This window comes from Bos javanicus, chromosome 14 (assembly GCF_032452875.1).
Source record: "Bos javanicus breed banteng chromosome 14, ARS-OSU_banteng_1.0, whole genome shotgun sequence".
NCBI lineage: Eukaryota > Metazoa > Chordata > Mammalia > Artiodactyla > Bovidae > Bos > Bos javanicus.
In genome coordinates this window covers 67,238,866-67,257,315 of record NC_083881.1, presented here as the reverse complement: position 1 = coordinate 67,257,315, position 18,450 = coordinate 67,238,866, and the positions used below count along the sequence as shown (strand labels likewise).

Sequence of the window (18,450 nt, the reverse complement as noted above, 5' to 3'; positions counted from 1 at the left end):
TGGAAAACTGCCTTAGCACCTCGCAAGTACTCAGTAAATGGTAGCTTTCTTTTGACCTTACTTCATTAGCAAACATCTCTACCCTCTAGTTAGTCTTCTCCTGGCCACATCAGGGTGAACGTGACACCATGGAAGTCTGCCTGCTTTGTATTTCAGGTGTACAAACGTAGTAATTTGAAATTTTTATAGAATACACTCCAAAAAAGTTACTATAAAACATTGACGATACTCCCTGTGCTGTACAGTGTGTGTGTGTGTGCACGCACGTGTGTGCATGCGCACATGTATGCACTCAGTCGCTCAGTCGTGTCTGACTCTTTGCAACCCCCTGGACTGCAGCCCACCAGCCTCATTGGTCCATTATAGCCTCGTAACTTATTTACTTCTTCACAGGCTGATTTGGTGGCTCCAACGTCCGGGCTGTGGCCCTGGCTTGGGGTGCAGCCAGTCCTGTGCACAAGGTCTCTTGACTGTCCAGGGTGCTAGCCTCTGTCAGCCAGCTGCTCGGGCCCCCACTGATCAACCCCGGGGCACTTGTTCACCATCTGCAAGGCTCTGTGCTGGCCTGCAGCAGCCACGGCACACCTTCCAGGCCTCAGAGAGCCAGGCCAGATGGCACCTGCATGCAGGGACTCTTGGAGTCTCTGTTTGACGAATTCCAGCATTCTTTCTACCCGGTCCCAACACTTTCCGCCCCATCTCCTCCATGTCACATCTGATTTTTCCTTATCTTAGAGGATGGATGCAGAGTCTCAGGAGTGACTGTGGCTTGCTAACAGCTGCTCCAGCCAGGGTGGTGTTGGCAGGAGGGGCTGGGAGGGATGGAGGAAGGCATCCACATCTTGAGTTTGTGACAGTGTTGTTTATGGTCAGCAGTTTTAATTTAAGGAATTATTTATCTACTGGGGGGAATAAAAGATGTTCTTTATTCTGTATAAAAAGAAACACAGGTTACCATTTGATTTTCATCTCTTGAAACAGGACTTGAGAATGAGTGTCTGTATCATATCTGTATCACTATATCCTAGTCGTTTGCTTTCTTGATTTTCTTAAATCTCGATTAGTTTTCTTCCTTCTTTTCTTTTATTCTTTTGTTTGTTCATTCATTCATCTGCTCATCCATCCATTAAACTGGGTGAGAGATCTGGCCCCGCTAAATGACAACAGAAGGTGACGACTTTTCTCAGAGCGCCGTGTACAGTGTATAGTGGAGAACAGCGATGTGATGGCTCAGAGCCTACAGCTCACAACGTGATCTGTCTGTATCATTTCTGATTTCTGCAGGCAGCAGGTTGGTGGTGTTTAATCGGCTGTTATGCTTTGTGTCTGTCTTTGTACCACTTCTTTCCTTTCCTACACTTTTCATTTATCTCAATCTTTGTTTTTCTGAGGAAGGTTGCTCTGGAAACTTGAGGGATTTGAAGGTAGGGACCTAATAGAAATGAATGAAGTGAAGTGTTAATCACTCAGTCATGTCCGACTCTTTGTGACCCCATGGGCTATAGCCTGCCAGGCTCCTCTGTCCATGGGATTGTCCAGGCAAGAATACTGGAGTGGGTTGCCATTCTCTTCTCCAGGGGATCTTCCTGACCCAGGGGTTGAACCCAGGTCTTCTGCATTGCAGGCAGATTCTTTACCATCTGAGCCACCAGAAGACATGTAAGCAGGCCCTGTTCTCCACAATGGTGATGCCGGTAACCTAACACTGATGACTCCATACTCGGTGGACTCAGGGAAACATAACACTAGGGAGCAGTTCGGTTATCTCCACATCGTACTTAAGTTCAGTTCCCTGTGGTTTCCCTATGGCTTCGGTATTTGTCCTAAGTTATTTTTGTCTTGTTTGTCAGAGAATATTCCTACTGTAAGAGAGCCTGAGTCAGGGTGGTCTAGTAGGTGAGGTGCGGACACTGGGTTCATATCTAGCCTCTAGCTCTTACCTGCCCTGTGACATAGTGCAAGTCATTTGTGTTCTTTTAGCCTTTATTTCTTATCTGTTACTTGGGGATAACAGCCCCAGGTATCATCATACTCCCAGGTACTGTAGGATTGCTTTGAAAATGAAGTAAGATCCTGTCTGGAAAGAAGTTAGCACAATGTCCAGCTCAGTGGCTAACATCCAGTCTACCCTGCTCACCTCTCCTCACCTCCCCGTTTCACCGCCCCACAGCTAGTCAGCTGTTTCTAAGAGAGGAGCAGTGGAGCTGTAAATACTTTCACTCTGATAAAATCACTCTCCACTACTCCACTCTTTGATCACCTTCTGCCTCCCTTCCAAGTGGTCCTAAACTCAAGGACCAGGTCCCAAACTCAAGGGAAGGCAGTAGCATGATGTGGTTAAGAGCATGGAATGGGCAGCAGACAGCCCCACACTGGAATCCCAGCTCGGCGAGTTACCGGCCGTAGTAAATACACACCATGACTCTCCCTCTAATGAAATCTCCTTCACAAAGACAGTGAAATCCTGATGTTTAAAGAAATCATTTTTCTTGCAAAGAACTTAAAGCTCCTAAAACACCGTGTGAGTGTTTCTTTTCCAATAGGTTTTATTACTGACAGTAAAAATATATTTACATTTGGAGTTTATTTTTCACAATATTCTTGACAGTAGTATTTTCTGATTTTTGCAGAGCCCTCTGATTTTTGTGTGCAGAGAAAGGATCTTATCTAACTTATCTAAGCTAGGCTTCTAATTTTTTAGATTTCATTTGAATATTTCAGGAGCTCAGGTCCCCAGAACGCAAGAAACTCTTCAGCGCCCCACACAGAAGTTAAAGTATGCTCTTTGTCACCTATTTATTTTGAGTCGGTGATGGTTTTTGGACCCAACACTTTATAAAGTGTTGCCGTAAATCTCAGTACTCAAGTTTTGTTCAGTTTCTGCATGTCTCAGTGTCTTGCTTATCTCTACTGGCCTATAAAGGGTCCTTCTTTGCACTGGTCCCAGCCCTCACCCTCCTGACCAAACGCATTTACCCAGCCAACTATCTATAGTCATATTCTTGCCACTCTGTCTCTTGAAACTGAATGGTTTTAGATGGAATTTGAAGACCCTTAACATGGACCTCTGAGTAACGGGACAGATACAGTAGCTTTGTTAGAGTATATTATTTTCTGACATGAGAGCTTCAGCTAATGAAGACCAAAGGCAGAGGTTGCACAGGATGGGTCAGCTCTTTCCATGCAGCGAAATGGGAAGACAGTAGCATGATGTGGTTAAGAGCATAGGATGGGCATCAGACACCCCCATGTTAGAATCCCAGCTCTGCTGGTTACCAACTGTGTAGTACTGGACAAATGACAATTTTTCTATCTCTCGGTTTCATTATTTGTAAAAGAGGAAGGCACTATTACTTGCTTTGCAGAACTAAATGAAATCATGTTTCTGAAATTATGTATGATACAGCATCTGACAACATCTCGGCAGTGCCTGGTAGGGTACTGAGTGCCCATCCATCTTGGCCCGCTCTTCCCGCATCTTGTGCTGAATGTTGGCCATCTCTATAATCACATTAATGATGCTTTCATTGCTTTTACTACTACATCATTGCTCTCCCCCAGTTCTTTTCTTCATTACCTTTCTGCCTTATCTCCCAATTCTACCCTTGAACCTAGTTAAGTCACCATCCAGAGCAATGATAACTTAATTTTTAAAAATCAGTTTTCTTTAAACAGATTGAAAGTACCTACAACAATGATCGATGGTGATGGCAATGATGATAAGAATAAAGTGGGAATTTCTTACTCACTTTGTCTTTTTGATTGTAAGTTTCAAAGAGCATGACTGTCTTTTTCAGTCCTAAACTCCTTGTTCCTGGACCAGGAATAGTTGTTGAATTAAGGAGTCTGATATTTCAGGTAGCTTTGACTATGCCATTTAATCTTCTTGATTTCTGCACAGTTAGTCCAGATGAGTATTTGTTGGTTTGTATGTTCACCTGTTCTAGCACAGAATTAGTTTCCTCTTTTATATCATGGCATTCTTAAGCACATGCTTGTACATCCAAAATGGACCATGCTGTGTTTTAGTAAGCACTATATGTACACATTAAATATCAATGACAGGAAATAATGTTCTTGAAATGTCAGTGTCTACATAGGGAAAAAGAATTCTAGTAGGTTGATTTTAAGGTTTTGAGGACAAGGGGTCCTGGGAAAAGTTCCGAGATCGGAGGCATCACATTCCTTCCCACACTAAGCACATAACTCTGCATGGGTTTGGTTTCATTTCAGAACCAAAGTGTCCACAGACTCTGAACATGCCCTGGGCGGTTGGCCCTGGGATGGAGCTGCTAAATTTGGAGAGTCTTTCTAAGATGACAATCCCCTGATCTAAAGTACATTTTTACAAGTGCCTATAAATACTTTAACAGAATATATAAAATCTCTCCTTTACCCTAATGGCTTTTATATGTAAGATGTGACATGATGACCTGGAAAAGCAAGAGGCCCATGGGGTCAGATAATCCATTACCTTGGCAACGTGGCATGCATAGATTATGCAGCATTGGTTTCATGGAAACACTCTGAGTTTTCTCTAAGTTTTCTTTCATCTGGAAAATATAAATGGGTTCACACTTTTCATAATTGAGAAATGAAAGTGTTTGAGATAAACAACACATCTTCTGTAAGGCCAAATACTTCTCTTGAGAAAATGTCAGCCTCACATCCCTGTGGGTGGAGCTCAGTATTTGCAAAGTCATCAATCATAATATTCTAGATCTAACAGAGATGGCAAAGATTCCAGTCTGTTTCCATGTTCCAAACCTGTCCAAGCCCAGCCTTTTTTCCAGGCTTTACTCTCCCTTAGGCAAATGTAACTCATGACTGATTTAATGTTTGAAAATGTCTTGTGTCCAAAAGTTCTTTTTGCAGATCTAGTCTGTATCTGTCTTGTTTCAGTTTAAAACAATTTCCATTAGATGTGCTAATCCATTCATCAGAAATACACATAGGGCTCTTCAGTTGACCAGGGACTGGTTTGTGGAGATTAAGAGCAGGATGTATTAATACATTAGTCATGATTAATTGCCAAATGGGTAAAACAGAAAATAACTGCTTTGAAGCTCAGAGGAAGAAGAGAGTGGAACCGGAGGTCTTAGAAATGAATTTTAAAAGATGGTTGGGATATGGGTAAATCAAGAAGGAAAAGAAAGGGCAAAGGTGATGGGATAAATGGTGTGAGGAAAAGCACAGAAGTAGGAAGAACATGAAGAGACCAGTTTACTGGAAATGAGACTTTGGGATGGGGAGAAGTAGAGGCAAGTCTGGAGGGGCAGATTGGAACCCGTGTGTGTAGGCTCCTGAATGCCATACTAACAGGAGAGGCTGCACTGTAAGCCGGTGGCCATCAGAGCAAGGTGCTGTGTGGGACCATCATTTGGGTACAGGAAAATATTTATTCTCTGTCTAAAACGAGACATTAATTTCTTGCTAATATTTATTGCACATGTAGACAATATTATATGTGTCATTTATTCATAAATAAACATATGTGGTGATGCATGCTCAAATGTTTTACTGGAAGCGATGCATGTTCAAAAAAGTGTAGAAGCAGACTCCTTCTTTAGATGACAAATGAGTAAAGATTTTCATTTAATAAGTGACACATTCAAAGCAGTATTTTAAGAAGATGAATCTGGCAGCAGTTCTACAGAGAGAAGAAGCAGTTAGTTGGTGACCACAGCAATTCAGAGGACTTAAATAATGGTGGCCATGGTGGGAATGGAAAGAAAGGGCAGAGTTCCAGTGACACATTGATAATCTTGTTCCTTTCACGGTGAGATTTTCCCTTAGCAAGAGCAGTCAGCAATCACTTTGGGAGCCAAGAATGGAGTAGTGCTAAAGAAGAGGTTTTTTTATTCAAAATGGATTGCAAAATTTATTGATACGGCCAAACATGTTGTGGTCTGAAAACTGAAACTTAAATAGAAACAAGAATAAGAATTATGATTAATTACTGGTCAAAAACAAGTTTAGATAACTTTACAGATCATTTTATACAGAAAGAAAATCTTTAAAAATATATTTTTTATATATATAATATATATGTAAAATATATACATTATATATATATACTATGTATATAAAACATATATATAAAATATATATATAAAAGGTGGAGAGGAATCTGCTCCTCTCCACCATAATCCTAAAAATGAGCATTTGGAAGAGTAAACAGGAGCAGCTTAATGATGGCGACTTCGTTATATAGTAAAGCGTCTGTGCTTTATATCTGCTGCTTGGTGTTGAAAAAGGGTTCCAGAAATCTTCCCTCTCAGTTGTTTGTTGGAGATGCATTATTTGTTGATAATCCTTGATTGAAATACAAATACTCTCATGCTTCCTCACACAGCACCATCTGCACAAGAAATACAATTTAGAAAACCATACTGGCGAATGTAAATTTGTTAAGAGAGGTAGATTTTGGTACTTGTACTTTATTACCATAATTTTTTTAAAATTGCACTATTTATTTAACTTCCCCATTTGATGTTGTTGCAAGGTAGAACTCTTAACAAAAGTGTGATTCAGAGTTCAAATCTATCATGAAGCAGGCTTCTCGATTTCTCCTTGCAGATAAAAACCCTCTGAATAATGGTAGGGAAAAAGAAATTGTATGTTTTAAAATGCCAGCTAGACCAGGCTTGTGATCCCTACAAGACATAATATTATCTTAGAAATATTTTGATGAAAGAGCTGTATGATCAGGCATTTTAAACAAGAAAAACAAATTCATATATTTTAACTCTAGTCAGGCATCAGATATAAACTTAACATTTGTCTCAGTCAAGTTAAACTCCACTACAGATTGTGTATGTGTGTGTGTGTGTGTGTATAATTATTTTGGCTGAAAATTAGTAGAATGTAGTATAGAAAATATATATATAACATACTGACAGACATAAAAATTAAAGAGGTAAGATTAAAAGTTCCACATTAAGTAGAAGTGAATATTCTCATACACTGCTGGTGGGAATATATATTGATAAGCTTTCCTTAGGGCATTACAGACGTGTTTCAAGAGCCTTAAAAATTAAAAATATTTATAATATTTAGACTAATTATTTCTACTTTTAAGATCTTGCCCTAAGGAAAAAATCTTAAATATGCAACAGTAAGAGACTAGGTAAAAAGTTTAAGAATTACTTTCTTGAAAATTATTAATTATAATAAAAGCCATATATGTCAAGATTTTTAAGTGGTAAAAGTAGAATAAAATTAAATATAAAAATCACTCTTTGTATATGTATATAAACAACAAGCATACAAAAATTATAAGGAAATACCATATGCTTATAGGTTCTGTTTTCTAATTTTTATTGTTTTTCATATTTTAAGGATATATTGTTTATAATCATAAAGAAATTGAAGTGAAAATTAGAGTTATCAAAGTCTAAAATGTAAATACCTATAATTTAATACAACTAGCTGATAGAATGATTTCTGTGGCCATAATATATTTATTATATATTTAGTGACTTGATCAGCAAGAGCTGTTGATTAATAATTTTGACTATTAATAGATGCACCTGTGGTTCAAAAGTAGGTAAATGCATAGATGCAGAAGTTGAAGCACATATTAACCAGGCTACTGGGGTGGTTTCACCTGTGTTATTTGGACTTTGGTTTCACAGTAAAAGTAGAGCTTAACTTTCTGAACTAAGGAGTAGCTGGTATGCTTTAGATTAAATGAAAAGACAGTAGCTATGTATATACTTATGTAAATAAATATACTTATGTAAATATATACTTATGTAAATATATACTTATGTATATACTCATGTAAATATGTTTATTCATTCATTCAGTCAGTCAGTCAGTAAACAGTTATTCAGCACTTGTTGCATGTCAGGTACTGGGTCAGGATTATGAAAAAGAGAAACAAGTAAGTCTCAGAAAATTAATGATCTAGTGGGGAGATCAATATGTAAGTGTGGTTGAAAATCGACAGAGAAGTCTGTAGGAAGTTCTAGAAGAACACTGAGAAAGGAACAGCCAGCTTTTCCCTAGAGTTAGGGGCTCCTTCTTAGATAAAGTAAATATTAGCAATGGACTTTGTCAAATGAATAAGAGCTTGCCAGGTGGAAAAGTAGAAGGAGCATTCTAGATAGGAAGAAGAGCATCAATCTACAAAGGACCAGAAATCTGAGATAGCACGGCATCTTGGGTCAGGAACAAGTAGGAAGTATGTGGCTGGAGCTTAGGGTGAGAGGTAAAAGCAGGATGAAAAGAGTGGAAAACTGGATAAGGGCCAGAAACAGCCTTCACACCCTGGTGGTCACAGCGTTTCTACTTCAGCAGTGATTAATCATGATTTTCCTGGCTAATAGAATCCTAATCGTTATAATGAGGTAAGACTGTTCCCTTTGAATTATGGAAATTATAACTATTATGACCTGCTCCACAAACACAGGTTATAAATATGATCACATCCTTCAATCTTCTGTACCATTAATCATCCAAGCCTCCATAGACCTTATTAGCAGGAAGTCTATTATCTCCTCCAGAGGTTCCTGGAACTTGACTCAAGACAAATGGGTCATTTCTCCTCCAGAAACCTGTGGCTGGATCCACTTGTGACTGCTATTCTTTCTGTCTGCTGCACGGCACTGTTCACAGTCTTAAGTTACAGTGGTACCCATTTTGGGGAACAAGGTTACAACTCCCCTTGCTGATATTCCCATCCTCAGCTGTTGTTCTTTAAATCATAACCTCTACTAGAGTGGCTGGATCTGGAGGACCTTCTGGACTTGGCCACATGCTAGTCTAAAATTCGCCTTTCCCCTCAATCTTACTCCATTGTGTTGAGCCCAGGACAATAATAACCCAGATTCCTCTCTTCATCAAGGTCATTTTGTTTTAGTGGTTTCCAGGACCTTCCCTGCCCTGGGGCCTTTAGTCATGGTCACCCAGACCAAAGCCATAGTTTCCCCAGTGGTCATGTATAGATGTGAGAGTTGGACCATAAAGAAGGCAGAGGGCCGAAGAATTTATGGTTTCAGACTGTGTTGCTGGAGAAGACCCTTGAGAGTCCCTTGGACAACCAGGATGTCAAACCAGTCAATCCAAAAGGAAATCAACCCTGACTATTCATTAGAAGGATTGATGTTGAAGCTGAAGCTCCAGTACTTTGGTCGCCTGATGCGAAGAGCAGACTCATTGAAAAAGACCTTGATGCTGGGAAAGATTGAGGGCAAGAGGAGAAGGGGATGACAGAGGATGAGATGGTTGGATGGCATCACCAACTCAATGGACATGAGTTTGAGCAGGCTCCAGAAGACAGTGAAGGACAGGCAAGTCCATGGGGTTGCAAGAATTCGGACACGCCTTAGTGACTGAAGAACAACAGCACTCTGCCTCAACAGTTCCCTCATCCCCAGTCCTTCATCCGAGGAAGCAGCAGTCAGAGCACTGACTTTCCTCCCAGAAGGCTCCTTTTACACTCTGATTTATCTCCTGCCTGGTATCCGGGTTGTTTTGTCAGAAAGCTCAAGAGGCAGTAACCAGCAAGATGGAGTTTTACAAGTTTGTTGCCCTGCCCCAGTGCCCCCCAAAAGTGCCTAATTGCTTTATATTTACATGACTTTGAAAGATACCAAGTGATTCTTCTGAGAACAAAAGATCTTCTTCCAAGTGATTTTCTGTTCCTGCCTATAAAGAGTAGTCACAATTTACTTGACAAAAATAATGAATCTTTATGTAACCATGCCCCCTGTTTTAAAAAATCAGTGTAATGTTTTCATATATAATGAGCTAAGTAAGTTGGCCAAAATTGAAATAGGTCTCAACCCCCAAACCTATGTGCTTAACCACTATGCTCACTGCCTCATCTCATTCAGTTTATGCACTAATATAACATTATAGGCTTCCTTGGCGGCTCAGGTGGTAAGAATCCACCTGCAGTGCAGGAAGCCTGGGTTCAACCCCTGGGTTGGGAAAATCCCCTGGAGGAGGGCATGGCAACCCACTCCAGTATTCTTGCCTGAAGAATCCCCATGGACAGAGGAGCCTGGTGGGCTACAGTCCATGGGGTTGCAAAGAGTCAGACACGACTGAGGGACTAAGCACAGCACATATCATTATTTATTGTTTAATTTAGATACTACACTTATACTAGTCAAGTTTATTACAGAACTGCATAATAGATGCAATCATGGCTGACTCTTTGCAACCCCATGGACTGCAGCCTACTAGGCTCTTCCATCCATGGGATTTTCCAGGCAAGAATACTGGAATAGGTTGCCATTTCCTCCTCCAAAGAATCTTCTTGACCCAAGGATCAAACCCGAGTCTCTTGCATTGGCAGACTTATTCTTTACCACTGAGAAGTAGACTTCTCTAAGTGCAGATATTGAATTGTTGATAAAGAGGAGCTGGACAACAAGTGTACTTATGATCTAAAACTGCATATATGTAGAAATTGAGTATATTTACTGTAAGAGAAAATTGTGTTTTCTCTGCAAAATTTGGGCTTCCCAGGTGCTGTTAGTGGTAAAGGACCTGCCTGCCAGTGCTGGAGACATAAAAGACACAGGTATGATCCCTGGGTTGGGAAGACCCCCTGGAGGAGGGAATGGCAAAGCACTCTAGTATTCAGGCCTGGAGAATCCTATGGACAGGGGAGCCTGGGGGGCTACAGTCCATGGGATCGCAAAGAGCTGGACATGACTGAAGTGACTTAGCATGCACGCATGCTGCAAAATTAGGTCTCAGAACAGAGAAGAGTACTTACATAGTTTTGGTAGGATTGAAGCGGAGTAGTAAACAGGCATTTGGGTTAATACACTTTGTTTATAAATAGTGTTCTTTAGAATTCATAATTTGGAAAATCTCTCTACAGGGGTAGAGTAATCTAATTTGGGCTCAGTCCTCATCCAAGTGTAGGACAGTCAGTTGACCTTTCCAATTTATCAGTTTTATTCTCAGCCTTCTTATCTTTAAATTTGATAACAACAAAAAATAAACTCCTACCAGATTATTTTCACCCTTTCTCATAGACACTGTTTTCCCAATAGCGTTATTACTCTCCTCAATAAAATGAAAGTGAAGTGCGTGTATGTCATATTTCATAAACAAAGGCAAAATTCTGACATATTATCCATAGTCTACGTTCTTTTAATAGAAAACTGGAATGCTATATAATGTTTCTTGTACTCTCTAAAGTTCTAATTAAAAATTCCAGGAGATCAAGAGATCTCTGGGCAGTTTTGTTATATTGATGGGGGAACTATTTGCTTATCTTCTGACAAAACCTCAGTGAGACATGACTCCAAGCCTGCTCAGCCCAGAGTCCTTCCTATCAGCTCAAAGACTTATTTCCTGTTCTTGCCTTAGTCTGGTGCTGTGAACCACTGAGCCAGGGCCAGAGCTGTGAGCTAGGACTCCTACGTTACCCTGGTTTTGCTACAAGATGAGAGCCCTGCCTTTGACCTTGAATCATTTTGTTGTGTTGCTGTCAATATTATTGCTTTATTATTGTTGTTGTTATTTTTGTTACTTCATATACTTAAAATCCCCAGCTTTTAAAACCAGTTTGAATTTGAGATACACAATAAATTCTGTTATTTAGAAATGATAAATATAGACATCCCTTATGTCAACTTCACTCAGCTATCAAATTTATTGTGTGTATGTGTGCATGTGTTTTTACTTTATCCAGAAACTAAAAATTCTGATTGTCTTCAGTTTTTAAAGTGAGGAAACAACTTCTGTTTATTTGGAGGTAGACATGCTCTGTGTTGGAATGAGGGCATATTCCACGCTGAGATTATGTGTTTTTCACAAGCTAGATGAAACTTGTATCTTCCCCTTGGCTGCGAGTGCATTCTGTGTAAACAAAGATGTTCTGCGGCTCCTAGGGAAGAGGAACGAGGAAGATGCCTCTTGCCTGGTTCTCTCACAGGCGCTTCCTAGAAATCGCTGGCACAGGCTGAAGTTCATGGAGTGATGTAGAGAGAAGCTAACACACGATTCTTGAAAGCCTACTGTGTGCCAGGAACTGTGCTTCATATTTACTTAAATGCCTCATCTTATTTAATTTTCTTAACAAAGCCATGAGGCAATTACCCTTTTCCTTACTGTGTAGATGAAGAAACTGAGGCTCAGAGAGATTAGACAACTCCCCCGAAGTCACAGAGCTAGAAGGGGCAGAGCAGGGACACCAAGTTTATTGAGATCCCAGGGCCAACACCTCCCTGTGCCCGCACTGCCCATCTGTGGCCTGGGAGCTCGAACTCCAGGCTAGAGGCAGGGTCGAGGGCTGAGTGAAGGCTTTTTCTCTTAGGCTCTAGGGGCAACCAGAAGGTCAGAGCAGAAAAGAGACCTTGCAGCTCCGTTGGTATCTGCTTAACCGCCCGTTTCCCAACCTCCTCTCTTGGGCCTTCACCTTGATTGTGGAGCGGAATGGGGCCTTCACCTTGATTGTGGAGCGGAATGGGGACTGAATTTCTCCAGGACTGAGCGGGGGTGGGGTCTCTGCATCCTCAGGGCCAGCTGTGCACTAGCTATGCTGTTGTTGTTTGCAGGTTTTAGCATTCCGTACTTCAAACAGATCACTTTTTTGTTCTCTTAATGGAACATCATTGGCCACCTGGCTGATTTGAAATGTGAGGGAGACTAACCCTGTACAGCAATGATTTGCAAGTTAGAACACCAAGTCTATGGGGATATTCAGAGCATTTGCTTTGAAAAATTAATTTTTCTCTAATTTGTGCTAAACTGTCACTTGATCCCTATTTAGAGAATGCCATCGTTTTAATAATTTGGTACTGTTTTGCTGGTAAAGGCAGAGATATGTAAACAGAAAGATTTTTTTCCCCTTTTATATGGGTTTCAAAAAAGTTCAGAATTTTCATTTGCAGCACTTTATCCTTTTTCTTTGACTGTTTTCTCTGTTGCAAGCAAAATGTCATTTGGTTAAGTTGACATTAAGCACATTTCTGTTTGAGGAGCCAATGACTGTGATCTTTAGATAGACTGATTAGGTTTCTTTCTCCAACAACAGTTTGTGCTATGAAAATGAGTAGGCAGTTTGACTCTGTGGAGCAGGCAGTGGGCCCTTCAGGATTCTTTTTCAGCAGGGACTCAAGTGACTTGGGAAGATTGTACTGAGTATTTAGATGCCCCTTCTCTCTATGGGTAAAAGCATATGCTCTGTGCCTGACTATCCATTATGTAGTTTTATAATTCATTCATTGAGCGTCTGCCACATGCCAGACAGAGTGTCTTACATACGTCATCACATCTCATTTCATCCTCACAGCCACCCCGGGAAATTGTTATGTTATGAACATGTAATATTCCCTCCACTCTTCAGATAAGGAAGCTGAAGTCCAGGTGGAAACATGTCTCAGCAGTCACACAGTTGGTGCCTGTTGATAGCAGGGCTCAGCAGATCTGTCCACATTTTTCAACTGCAATACTTTGCCTGGAAAATGAACTAGCAGGAAAGTTTTAGGAGATGAGGCTGGGATAGCGTTAGAGAGCTTTGAATTTTACCCTAAGACACCACACCTTGGATTTATTTATTAATTTGATACCTATTTCAGTTCAGTTTAGTTCAGTCACTCAGTCATGTCCGACTCTTTGTGACCCCATGAACCGCAGCACGCCAGGCCTCCCTGTCCATCACCCAGAGTCCACCCAAACCCATGTCCATCGAATGGGTGATGCCATCCAGCCATCTCCTCCTCTGTTGTCCCCTTCTCCACCTGCCCTCAATCTTTCCCAGCATCAGGGTCTTTTCAAATGAGTCAGCTCTTCTCATCAGGTGACCAAAGTATTGGAGTTTCAGCTTCAACGTCAGTCCTTCCAATTAACACCCAGGACCGATCTCCTTAAGGATGGACTGGTTGGATCTCCTTGCAGTCCAAGGGACTCTCAAGAGTCTTCTCCAAAGCCACAGTTCAAAAGCATCAATTCTTTAGCACTCAGCCTTCTTTATAGTCCAACTTTCACATCCATACATGACTACTGGAAAAACCATAGCCTTGACTAGATGGACCTTTGTTGACAAAGTAATATCTCTGCTTTTGAATATGCTATCTAGGTTGGTCATAACTTTCCTTCCAAGGAGTAAGTGTCTTTTAATTTCATGGCTGCAGTCACCATCTGCTGTGATTTTGGAGCCCAGAAAAATAAAGTCTGACACTGTTTCCACTGTTTCCCCATCTATTTCCCATGAAGTGGTGGGACCAGATGCCATGATCTTAGTTTTCTGAATGTTGAGCTTTAAGCCAACTTTTTCACTCTCCACTTTCACTTTCATCAAGAGGCTTTTGAGTTCCTCTTCATTTTCTGCCATGAGGGTGGTGTCATCTGCATATCTGAGATTATTGATGTTTCTCCCAGCAATCTTGATTCCAGCTTGTGCTTCCTCCAGCCCAGCGTTTCTCATGATGTACTCTGCATAGAAGTTAAATAAGCAGGGTGACAATATACAACCTTGACGTACTCTTTTCCTATTTGGAACCAGTCTGTTGCTCCATGTCCAGTTCTAACTGTTGCTTCCTGACCTGCATACAGGTTTCTCAAGAGGCAGAAACCCATCTCTTTCAGAATCTTCCACAGTTTATTGTGATCCACACAGTCAAAGGCTTTGGTATAGTCAATAAAGCAGAAATAGATGTTTTTCTGGAACTCTCTTGCTTTTTCGATGATCCAGCGGATGTTGGCAATTTGACCTCTGGTTCCTCTGCCTTTTCTAAAACCAGCTTGAATATCTGGAAGTTCACGGTTCACGTATTGCTGAAGCCTGGCTTGGAGAATTTTAAGCATTACTTTACTAGCGTGTGAGATGAGTGCAGTTGTGTGGTAATTTGGTACCTATTTATTGGGCACCAAATATGTGTGCCAAACAGTCTAGGCGCTGGGGGCATCACATTGAACCAGAAGCTTGCAGTGTGGCTCTTGGAGGTCTTGAACAGAGAAATGACGTGCTCTGGCATACGTTTTATGAGGGGCCTGCTGACTGCAGTGCAGACCATCACCTGCAGAGGGGCATGGACTGTGGCAGGGCGACCAGCTTGGAGGCAACTGCAACAGTCCACACAAAAATGGGTGGGGCTTGGACCAGCATGGGAGCAGAGGTGAAAAGTTGGATTCTAGATAGACTTAGCAGGAAACACCAATGGGATCTGCTGAACAATTGGATGAGGAAATTGCTTTTCTGGGCTTTAGTTGGAACTCAGGTCAGCCTGCCTCAACTCAACTCAGTTCAACAGTTGGAACTCAACAGCCTGTGCTGTTTGATGTCAAAATTGCTCAAGTGTAAAGTCATTTCACAGTGTTTCATTTAGTGAAAAGCTTAACTCCTTTTCAGTACCTTAGCACTAGACTTATACAAGGAAAGAATACTTGTCGGTTTCCAGAGGAGGAGGAACAGAGCTCCGTTTCCCAGGAGCACTTATCATCCAGGCTGCAGTCAACCAGCCTGCTCCCTTCAAGAAGGCCACGTGCCTGGGTGGCGGCACTGGTCATTATACTCGCTGCTTGTTGTGTGTCCGTCTCGTAGCCATTCATAGTCCTTCCCTATGGCTTCCCTGCAGTGAGGCAAGAGAAAGGTCTTCTTAATGAGGTTTAAGCCCCGCTTCTTGTTTTTCTGCACTTATTATTTCTCAGAAGCAACATCATCAGGTCCAAATCAGAAACAAGTTTCAAGTCTTGATCAAAAAGTGGAACTCCCAGCATACTGTTTGACCCTTGTAGTTAACTTTTATGGAGCTGACACCATCACTCAAAAATGGTTCTAGATATGCCAGATCTGCCAGTAACTTCAATGACTGCAGGATGTAAGTTTGTATTTCCCAAGTCAATGAATGCAGCATTGTGTTTTCTTCATGATCATTCATTACTAAGGATAGCATGGGCAGTTGGTTATACTTGTGGATTTAAACTAAGAAGCAACCCCTTACATACCTTATCTTGAAGTAGAGACTAATCACTGGGTTTCAGTTAATCATGGGAAGGAAGGCCTCAGGATCTGCCTAGAGTCTTCCTAACTGCATCTTCTGGATGGACTCTAGTAGCCCAGTGAACTTGGCCATCAATTGTGTCCTACTGGGTACTTTGTCCAGTTAAAAATATGAATAGTGGCTCTCAGTCCCTGGGCTGCAGACAGCAGTCGCCACAATCCCTTTCATCATTAACCTGCCCTGGAGACTGGCCCTGAGGGTCCTCCTTTGCTGGGTCAGCCACATCGTGAATCAGGCAGCCACACCAGCAAGAGATGAAAGGGCATACCTCTGATTCCCTCCTGCTTCCCTCCTGCAGAATTCAGATGAGAGGCCCTGCCATTTTTTTTTCTTTAATTCAAAATCAACTGAAGAATCACTTGTTTTATTGTTATTCCCAGGGCTGCGTCCAAAGAGAACCCTGCGTTTGGTGCTCTGGACTGCGGAGGAGCAAGGTGGAGTTGGTTCCTTCCAGTATTATCAGCTGCACAAGGTAGGAGAGCAGCCGTGGACTGCTGGGCATTTGCACGTGTAATGTCAGTGTCAATGCACCAAGAGCACTGACGCTTCTGGTTTGAAAATTTCCTCTATTGTCCTGAAGACTCAACAGTACTCTGTGGTAGGCTGACCCTGGCAAACACCCCTTGCAGAAATCTTCTTCATTCAGCCCCATAAAGGAGAACACCCTGGTGAGCTGAGGAATTTTCTATGTCTATGTTAATCTGTGGCATTAGGAAGATTCCACTTGGTATTTAGCCATTTTCGTTGACTCTCCAGTTCTGCTGGGCTCATGTATGCCAGAGAAGCAGTAATAGGTTCACAGTCCCTGTTCCTATTGAGCCCACCCCCATGCCCCAAGGTCCCAAGTGCTGGTATTTGAAAGCCACATCCTAAGACCTTGAGTCAGCCAGGAGCATTGATAATGGCCGTGGGAATGGCAGCAACCAAAGGTCTCAGACCCGGGAATGTGGAGGGCAGTGTGGTTTGACACTGACCAAAATAAGGCAAAAGTGAAGCTTGAGGCAAGAAGGTGATAGTGGAAAATCATATATAGAAATACAAGACCGCATTTAAGACAGGGAACAGGGGCTCTCAAGGCAAAAGAAATAAAAGCAAAAATAAACAAATGAGACCTAATCAAGCTTAAAAGCTTTTGCACAGCAAAGGAAACCATAAAGAAAACAAAAAGGCAATCAATGGAATGGGAGAAAATGTTTGCAAATGACTTGATCAACAAAGATTTAATATCCAAAATGTACAAACAACCCAATCAAAAATGAGCAGAAGACCTGATAAGACATTTCTCCAAAGAAGACTTATAGATGGCCGAGAGGCACATGAAAAGATGCTCAACATCACTAATTATTAGAGAAATACAGATCAAACCCACAATGAGGTATCACTTTACATCAGTCAGAATGGACATCATCAAAATGGCTGCAAATAGTACATTCTGAAAGAAAAGGGAACCCTCATACCCTGTTGGTGGGAATGTGAATTGGTGCAGCCACTTTGGAAAACAGTAGGGAGGTTCCTTAAAAAATGAAAACTAGAACTACCATATGACCCAGCAATCCCACACCTGGGCATATATCTGGAAAGGATGAAAATCCTTAATCTGAAAAGATACATGCACCCCAGTGTTCATGGCAGCACTAATTTACAATAGCCAAGACATGAAAAGAACCCAACTGCCAGTCAACAGATTTATGATGTGATAAGTCTGTTGACTGGCAGTTGGGTTCTTTTCATGTCTTGGCTATTGTAAATTAGTGCTGCCATGAACACTGGGGTGCAAGTATCTTTTCAGATTAAGGTTTTCATACATACTGGAGAAGGCAATGGCAACCCACTCCAATACTCTTGCCTGGAAAATCCCATGGATGGAGGAGCCTGGAGGGTCAAACACAACTAAGTGACTTCACTTTCCCTTTTCACTTTCACGCATTGGAGAAGGAAATGGCAACCCTCTCCAGTATTCTTGCCTGGAGAATCCCAGGGATGGGGGAGCCTGGTGGGCTGCCGTCTCTGGGGTTGCACAGAGTCGGACACGACTGAAGTGACCTAGCAGCAGCAGTAGCATACATACATACACACATACAGTGGGGTATTATTAGTCATAAAAAATTGACATTTGCAGCAACATGAATGGACCTAGAGAATATCATACTAAGTGAAGTATGTTAGACAGAGAAGGATAAATATTTTATGATATCACTTATATGTGAAACCTGAAATAATACAAATGAATGTATATACAAAACAGAAACAGAACCACAGACATAGAAAACAAATTTATGGTTACCAAAGGGGAAAGGGAGTCAGGGTAGCGGGGGATAAATTAGGAGTATGGCATTATCAGATACAAACTACTATATAAAATAGATAAGCAACAAGAATTTACTATATAACAGAAGATATACAGAATCTTGTAATAACCTATAATGGAAAATATTCTGAAAAAAATATGTATACGTAACTGAATCACTTTGCCATA

General features: G+C 41.3%; 1 protein-coding gene across 5 annotated transcripts in view; it reads left to right on the top strand.

Moving 5' to 3' along the window:
- The window catches only part of CPQ (carboxypeptidase Q), a 585,754-nt gene that overhangs the window by 444,965 nt on the left and 122,339 nt on the right, over window positions 1-18,450 (top strand). For all 5 annotated transcript variants that reach the window (XM_061439307.1, XM_061439306.1, XM_061439305.1 and 2 more), the window contains exon 6: window positions 16,355-16,446. In XM_061439307.1, coding sequence (XP_061295291.1) covers window positions 16,355-16,446 — 92 coding nt within the window. The remainder of the gene's footprint in view (window positions 1-16,354; window positions 16,447-18,450) is intronic.